Below are 8,720 nucleotides of genomic sequence, written 5' to 3'. Positions count from 1 at the left end.
TCTAGAGACGCCGATATGTCAATTACCTTCTCATCCTCGTTCCCGCGCAGCCGAGATTTTCACCCATCCGCCTATCCGCGACGTTTAAGCGGACGAGTAAATCGAATCACTTTGCGCTTACCGAGAGATACCCGTTGAAATTGGATGTTACCGGTGATTCGATGTCTGATCGTCGTCTATGATGCACAAAAGAGCCGAGGCGACTCCTCTCGACAACGGTAGCAAGTCATTAACTCATTTTGCAATTTCGAGCAGAATCTTACATATGTCCTTCCTCTTCTCATTTAAATTATTATCTTTTTGAATTTTAACGATTTGCAGAGATTATTTTCGAATTCAGTGATTCTAAAAGCCTCTTCAAGTTGAAGTAATTTAAGTTTCATGATAATTATTTTCTTTTTTTTTTTTAAATTCAATCTGCTATATTAGATTCATCGCTTTGAATTTGAAAATTATAAGAATCGAATTTAACGATCCCAAAAATCTTTCCAAAACAGAAGGAAATTTTTGCCACGTCGTGTATTCAAATACTCACAGTTCGATTTTCCACTAAATAACATCATTGACTTTAACGATTACCGTATCCGAATACACGATATCGCAAAAATTCCCTAATGCCTTCTGGTAAGTTACTTCGTTAAGTTATCTTGTGTCCACGGAATATCCGAAAATTGACGTTAAACCCGACTTTGAAGTTTGCACGATTTTTTTTTTTTTTTTTTAGCTTTACAGGCATCGTAGCGGAGACAAAGGGAACGCGAGGACTTGCTTGCTACCGCAATTGAGCGCGACGATAAACCCCGACCGACTTGAATTCGTGTAAAATAATCGAAACTAATCGCATCCGCATGGCGATGAGAGTCCCGTGCGTCCACCATGTTTGTCTTCCATCCTCTTTTTTTCCCCTCTTGGTCCATGACAAAAAAGTACTGCCTACGCAGCGAACTATTTTTGTTTTTTTTTTTGTTCTACCAGTCTACGTGATGACGGCCACTGCAATCTTCTGTTTACAGTCGACTGTGCACGACCGGCTGCAAATTGCGGATTGATCGGTTAGCACGGCGCGCTTTATTCGGGCACGTTGTTAGGTCTAAATGTGAGAATAGTCATGATCGATCGTGGGTGATATGTCAGCAGGTTTCGAACACCCTCGCGCTATTGTACAATATCAGACTGCGTCGGTGCAGACGTGATTAAGCGAAGCGATCGTCCGATGTAAGTGAACCCAGAAAACCCAGAGAGAACCCCAGATAAATAGAAATCGATCTTCGTCAATTTTCGAAAAGACGAGGGAACTCGAATCGCAGGTTGTGTACCTACTTGATCGTTGCCGCTAACCGCGGCGCCACTACATCGGCATCCCGGTCCTGGGCTGCTTATGGCGGCGTGTCGGGGTCGTCGCTCTCGCGCTGGCACGCCGACTCCAGGTGTTTGTTCAAGTACGACTTAAGGGCGAACGACTTGTGGCACTTGGAGCATTCGTAATTCTTATCCGCCGAGTGCGTCTGCATGTGCGCCCTTAGATTCGAGCGATCGGCGAACGCTTTACCGCAGTGAGCGCATCCGTAAGGTTTCTCGCCGGTGTGGCTGCGCAGGTGACCCTGCAGTAGCCAAGGTCGCGAGAACATCTTGCCGCAGACGCCGCAACTGTGCGTCAGCTTATGCGTGAGAACGTGCATCGCCAGGGCGGGCATGCTGACGTACGCCTTGCCGCAGTGGATGCACTTTTTGGCCGAATGAGAGTCGATGCTGCGATGCGTCTGCTTGTGCCGGGACAGATTCGACGAGGTCGCGTACTGTTTGCCTGGGAGGGAAAGGAAAATGCGTGAAATAATCTCGACGGTATGTCTATCGGGTCCAAATTTTAAATTAATTAATCAATTAATAAATTTATCGAGATAAAGGTATAATATTGGAGTTGAAATGAATCAACGCTACTTACCGCATTCGCAACACACGTAACGACCGGTTTTGGAGGTCTCGGGGGCCTCGATCGGTTCGGCGTCCTGACTCTTCTGTGCGGCGGATGCTTTCTTATGCTTCGATCTGCCGTCCGAAACGAGCAACGTGTCGTACGTGTAAGTCGCTGGTTTTATTTCATTGGGCTCCGTGTTAGTCTGCACCTCCTTGTCCTTCTGCGTCGGTTGTGAGTTCGGATTACTGTTCTCAATGTCGCTGCTGCATTCGGAAGTTGGCGGCGTTAATGGCGGCGTCGCTTCAATCTGTTGCTGCTGTAGCAATGACTGCTGCTGCTGTTGCTGCTGTTCCTGCTGCGGCTGCTGCTGTTCTTGCTGCTGCTGCTGCTGCTGCTGCTGCTGCTGTTGCTGCTGCTGCTGCTGCTGCTGCTGCTGCTGTTGCTGCTGTTGCTGCTGTTGCTGCTGCTGCCGCTGCTGTTGCGGCAGCTGAAGCTGCGGCTGTTGAGCGATAATTGGTGTGCACGGTATAGTGGATGTGCTATATGTCAGCAGGATCTCTTGTACAGGTGCCAAAGGTATGAAAACACTACCCGAGGGTGGCACAATGGCGGACTCATAAATGATACCGGTGGCTGTGGACTGTGGCTGTTGCTGATGATGACTGTAGATGTTCGAGCTGGTCAGCTCGATCGTGTTCACCTGATAGATTGGTTGCTCAGCCGATTGGTAAACCGTCATCTCTTGAACGTCGCTCGCCGGCGCCTCGATCACGCTTTGAGGACCGATCGCCACACTCGGTGGTGGCAAGGGAGGTAGAGATCGAGAGAGTTCTAGGAGATCGTGCGCCGCCTCCGTTTCCGCCGCGGAGCGATCTTTAAACATGGATGACACTTGACCGGGCATGGACATGTCACAGGATGTGATAACCGATTGTATCCTATCGTGCGTTCTCGAGTGTTCCGGAGTATCTTGTAGATGATAGGACGTTGACGTGGTGGACGGCGGAGATGGTTTTTCGGTGGATGGTGAATGGTGTAGCGTCGTGATAGACGTCGTAGCCTCGTCGCGTCTCTCGGGAGTCGTTCGCACGCTCGACGAAGGTAACGACGTCACCGTCGTCATTGTAGTTTCCTTGACGGTTGAGACGATTGTTTCTGTTGGCGATAGAGTCGTCAGAGACGCCGTTGTGGTGCACGCGATCACGACGGTTTCCATTCGCATCGTCATCGAGTGGTCCATCGCGGGATTCATCATGATGACGGATGATGGTACCGCTGCTGCGACAGTTGTGTCTGCGTTGCTCGGTTGTTCCTTCGAGGGGTCTACATCGGCCACGGCGGAAGTCATAACGGCCGTTGTGTCTTTCGATTGCGTGTTGGAACATTCTAAGATTATAAATAATAAGCTTTATTCGTGTATACAATAAATCCAATCAGATCACGCCTCATGAACAGAATGGGAAAAAAATGTATGTATAAATTGTACATTTAAATTTGTTACATATACTAATTGATATTATTGCAAAATATCTTTACTGCCTTATATGTTACAGAAGCAACGTATAAACTTATTTCTTTGCTTTCATTTAATATTTTTTAATCAAGATTTAACGGCGGCGCCGTAAGCTTTTAAATAGCATACCAAAAAATAGTGTTGATAGGAAAAAGTGTCGAACCTTGATGGTGGTAAGAAAAGTGCAGCGATAAATGAATGATAGGAGGGTGGGAGAAAGAGATGGATTGCACAGTACGGATTGAGAAGATAGGGGTAGTGAGATTATGACGGCAAATATGTTAGGAACGAGATCAAAGGGGATGGGGGTAGAAAGAATCAAGAAGGTCTCCTAGGTTAAGCGAATATAAAATTTCACGATGACTCGGTTGTGAATGTGCACGTTTCGTTTAAAAATGACCGATTTCTCGATCCAGATGGATCTGTTTTAATATTTCTACATTGTTGTTTTTATATGTTTCGTAAGCAGAATGAATTTTTGTTTGAACTGTGATCACGAAGAGAAGTTTTGCCGTTCGCAAAAAGATCGACTGGTATGAATATTATGCGAATGTAGATATTCTGCTTTTCGTACTGTGTTATTTTCATTTGTATAATATAAAAAAGTTATATCAACTTCAGATATATGTAAAATTTTTATTGCAAGTTGCACAACTGCGAAAATACGTTCTTATTACGTTCACATATGAGATATTTATTAAGATGTAAATTATTAAAAATTTTATACAGCGTCTACATTTTGTATATATAAAATAGAAAATTATTAAATTAAGACTTTGCTCATTTTTCCTTCTACAAATAATTAAAAACACGTGGAAATAAAGAAGAGAGAGAATAATATTTTTAAAATAATACATTAATGTGCAAGGACTCATTGATATTAAAAAGTCAGATAAATATAATATTAAAAAATCAAATGATATTAAAAAATCAGAAGAAAAATGGACAAATAAAAATCAAGTGCAGTTAATGAGACGTCAAATAAAGTCCATTAAAAATAGAAATACATACAATTTCAAATGAGAAACAATGGGATAATAAAATACAATATTGTAGAATACGATATTATTACTGAAAGTGATTAAAAAAATGGGCCAAAATATTTGAAATTTCGTGTATTTTTAAGTAGAATTAGATTTAATTTTGCATCCCACTAACTGTGCTTGACTCTCATTTGCCCATTTTTCTTCTGATTGTTGGATTTTTAATTATATAATTTTTAATTTCATAATTATGTGTCTCAAAAATTTATTTTAGATATTCAATTTGGATATCTTATTCCAAAAATATATTCATATATTATTTTTAATAATACAAAAAATAATTATTCCGATTAAAATTTTAATAATTACTATACAAATATCATGAAACTGTCCAATAAATTTCGATAAAGGACTTGTTATTTTTTGCAAAACGATTTCGGTCAATTGTAAATTATTCATTCGTTGCGCGAACTCTCTTTGAAACTCTCGCTTCTTCGTGCTGACGAAATACTATAAACGTGCATCGCCATTACGATGATTCCGAATGCCACTGCACTTTGTAACTGCATTTACTATCTCGACAAGTTTCGCATACCGTTTTCGCCGTTCACACGAGAAGTGGATACGTCGTACAAGTAGTAACGCCACGGAGAATTCCGACAATTAAGGTCGTTTTGTTGCGACCAGGTAACGTATTATTGGGAATTACGCGGTGCGCACCAGCGTGTGCTATTATCATTTGATAATTTGATATAAACGCGTATCGGAACTTGAATCGGTCGAAGTGAATATCGGTAAAGTGACGCTAAAGCGCTGACACAATTACGAAAGAATAAAAAAGAGTAGCTATTACATTTTTATTCAATAACTTCAAAAGATATCTCACATATTTTATTGCCCATTTTACACACGATTTTATTTATATATATATTTAGTTTATATATACATATATGTATTATATTTTCCTATATTGTTTATATCATAATGTAATATTGAGCTTTTCATTTTACTAATTGTAAGTTTAATCCTTCGATGTTATTCCCAGGGTGACATACCCGAGGTTATTTTGCTACGCTGTAACTTTTTTATTTATATATAAAAATACATTTACTCGTTGCTCGTTTGTACTCCTTAATATTTGACGTGTCGATAAAAAAAAAAAAAAAAAAAAAATTTATTACGACATGTTCATTTTTTATAACATCTAGTGTGTGGTGTAAGTACATAAAAACGATGTAGAGACGAGAAGGGTTGAAGCTACTTTGGCGTTGTGTGTGTGTCGGGGGAGTGGAAGGTATTGATCGATCAGCCGATTAACTTGTAAAAATAACGATTATAACGATCACAGATCTCCGGTAAAATACGCAAAGTTGGCATACCTTGTGCAACAGGGGGTGCAATGCACTTCTGTACGGGCGAGATGGGTATGGTGGTTGGCGATGGCGTGCTCCTTCCGCGGCCCCAGCTCTCGAATCCTCTGGCAACGCTGCTTATGTACTTGTTGCACAAGGCCTTCTTTACCATATAGCACCGCGGCATCTTGGCTGATCGTCGCTCTCTTCCCACCAGGATTAATATCGAAATATCGCTTTAAGATCACCAAACAACCGCGTAGGGTAAACAACCCTCTTGAGCCTTCCTCGGTCCTTCGGTGTGACGGCGTACTTTATTGCGAGTGCGTACCCGCGGCACGATCAAGAAGTACCGCGTACTTCTTATTGTATTGATCGTGTATATATATATCGCGCAAATCCCCTTTGCAAAAATCGCGGCAAACGATACACTACGATATATATACACATATATATATATATATATATATATATGTATATATCGTTCACCGTTAACCGTTCTGCCGCTCGTTTCCGTTTTCACGAAAATGTCAAAATGTTTATCTTTCTTAATTCATTAACACGGAGATTTTTACCAGGCACACGATCTTTCAATTGATGCTTCAGCTGTTCGTCCCACTCTTCTTTCTCTAAGGTATCCTGAGACACGACATGGTCGTTTCGTATCGATCTATCGGCGGCAGACTGTCCCAATTAAAGTTCCTTCTACTCAAAATTCCTTTCAGTAGCAAAGATGAGCGAAAACGAGATTCTCTTCTTAGGGAAGATGAAACGCTCAGCTCGAGATGGCTATCTTGGCGATATCGCTTGATTTAATTCTAGACGTCGTTGCACGATTATTCAATAGGACTCTGCGTATAAATGTATATATATATATATATTTTTTTTTGTTTTGTTTTGTATAACTATATACAGGGATGAGAGTGAGCGCGTACGATCGTGGTGTCTATATGCGCGTGTATACATTCATATTAAAATATCTCTTAAGTGAAGCGAGGAGCTGGGAGGAGGCTCTCGATCGGTGGGTGATCGAGTCCGAGAGCGGGAGAATAATACACGGTATCAGTTCTTTGTGATTTCCAAAGCGCGATCGGAGGGCGGTGATTAAGTGCGAGATTATGGGAGGGTGGTGGAAAGCGTGTGCGGCTTGCCTTTGCTTTGTTCCTCGAGATTACCTTGTTTGTAGTATTGCTTTCGTTGTATATTCACGGGTGGAAGATTTACATGCTTTACGGCGTCGGTCTCATGCCCGCCTAGTGTCTCGACGTTCGCAAAACGTACGCAAAACGTCTGTCAAACGTGCGCGTTTTACCCATCTAGCTGAGCTCTCTTCTCTCTCTCTCTCTCTCTCTCTCTCTCTCTCTCTCTCTCTCTCTCTTTCCCTTTTTCTCTTCCTCCGCTTCACCGCCGTAGGTTCGTTATCCTGCACTGCCTCCGGCAATACATGCGTCGCCGGGAATGCGCGAATCCACGTCGGGGCTTCCGTCGCTCTGGTTCCGCGAGATTCACTCGCGAACTCTTCATTCGCCCGGCTGCTCCAGATGATATCTCGTCACGCCGATTCCCGATGACGTCGTTGCCCCGGGACGTCTCGATAATAATATCCTCATCGCAACACAATCTGGAACTTCGAACTAACGGACGTTCAACTCCTCTGCAAATTGACTGTGAACAATGTACGCGAGTTTTCTTCAGGATGAGGGGGAGAGCCTCGTTTGATTATCGTAATCGAGAGACGCGATTGTCCGTTTTCGTGAAAAATGCGAATGCCAACGAAGCGACGAACAGTAAAGAATTTTGAGAGCTCCGAATACGAATGGTTGAATTTCTATAAGGAGTTGGTCCTCTGAATTAGCCAGCGCGCGTCATTAGTTGTCACTAGTTTCCTTTGGATTGTAAGAAACGGATTGTACTCTCTGAAGGTGAGAAGCGGGGCTTTCTGGTCTTCTTCAATGTTCTCTTCTTCATTCGTACAGAGCGGGAAGTCTCGTAAGATGAATCCAAATTTGTTCACGATCCAATATATCCCGATTAAACGTAGTTAACACCGTATTAAGCTCGTTCAAAAATCTATATTGGGCGGTAGAAATTCTTATCGCGATACAATACTGGGGATACAGTACCAAATCGTCTTTACAACATTTCCTCTTTCCTTCCTCGCCTCTGAAACCCAATTTGGATCTTCGTTTGTCGAAACGTTCTCTCCTTCCGCAGCTTCGAGTTTCGGAGTTTCTCAGTCTGACCGTATTTCCATCCTCACCTTCTTCGTCCGCGTACTTCTGGGGAGCAGTCGGAGCTCGATCGTCGGAGCGCGCACGTTCCAAGTTGCCAATATGCGAGACTGTTGGATTCCTCGTAACCGGCGCTAGTTCCTTTTTCGAAAACAACCTCTCCTTCGACTCCGGAGACGGGCGGGTGTGCCTTCGCAGGGACGAGCAACAAGTTGGACAACAGGTCCGCGATGTTGTGTATCCGTGTGCGCCGGTGTGTGCGAGCGCTACCGCCGCCGCCTTACGTGTGTGGTCGATAGCTCCCTCTAGCCCTCTCCGCGACCCCGGAAATCCCGCGCGCACCCCCTTGCAACCCCCGTTCTCGCGCTCCCGCTACCTATACACGGTACAGTGTACACACAGTCGCAGTCGAAAGCGAGTTGGCTGACGAGCGCGCCCGAAACTACGGTACTTCCCCCTGGCTTCACCGCGGACGCCGATGCTTGCGTCACCGATGATTCTCTCCTTTTCGACGTTTCCTCGGGTCGAGAGCCTTGACCAGGATCCCGACAGGCACCGACGTAGCGTGTCTATGATGATTCGTTCGGCGGGTACGTGGACTACCGGTAGTCTCGCACAGCGGACGGATATACACGAGGCGTAACCACGACAACGAGCACCTCGATGGTCACGACGACAATGACAACGACGACGACGACGGCGACGGCGACGGCGACGGCGGCGGCG

General features: G+C 43.9%; 2 protein-coding genes across 3 annotated transcripts in view; one reads left to right on the top strand and one right to left on the bottom strand.

Annotated features, from left to right (window-relative positions):
* Nucleotides 1–627: 627 nt before the first annotated feature.
* Nucleotides 628–5,960, bottom strand: LOC108754662 (putative uncharacterized protein DDB_G0291608). Of its 2 annotated transcripts, none has more exons than XM_018497137.1 (4): nt 5,791–5,960; nt 1,943–3,301; nt 1,317–1,804; nt 628–1,031 (listed from the first exon to the last, which is right to left on the bottom strand). In XM_018497137.1, exons 1-3 carry the CDS (start codon nt 5,948–5,950, stop codon nt 1,377–1,379), a joined length of 1,947 nt encoding a protein of 648 aa, XP_018352639.1. In that variant the 5' UTR covers nt 5,951–5,960; the 3' UTR covers nt 628–1,031; nt 1,317–1,376. The 2 variants fall into 2 exon arrangements, with proteins under 2 accessions (XP_018352639.1, XP_018352638.1); XM_018497136.1 differs by having other exon boundaries at nt 1,321–1,804.
* A 2,608-nt stretch (nt 5,961–8,568) lies between these two features.
* The window catches only part of LOC108754619 (trigger factor-like), a 2,099-nt gene continuing 1,947 nt past the window's right edge, over nt 8,569–8,720 (top strand). The window contains exon 1 of the mRNA XM_018497055.1: nt 8,569–8,584. Within this exon, the coding sequence (XP_018352557.1) occupies nt 8,569–8,584 (16 nt within the window). The remainder of the gene's footprint in view (nt 8,585–8,720) is intronic.

This window comes from Trachymyrmex septentrionalis, unplaced genomic scaffold (assembly GCF_001594115.1).
Source record: "Trachymyrmex septentrionalis isolate Tsep2-gDNA-1 unplaced genomic scaffold, Tsep1.0 scaffold80, whole genome shotgun sequence".
NCBI classification, from domain to species: domain Eukaryota; kingdom Metazoa; phylum Arthropoda; class Insecta; order Hymenoptera; family Formicidae; genus Trachymyrmex; species Trachymyrmex septentrionalis.
The sequence above is the reverse complement of the archived record's forward strand: the minus strand, read 5'-3'. Positions and strand labels throughout refer to the sequence as shown.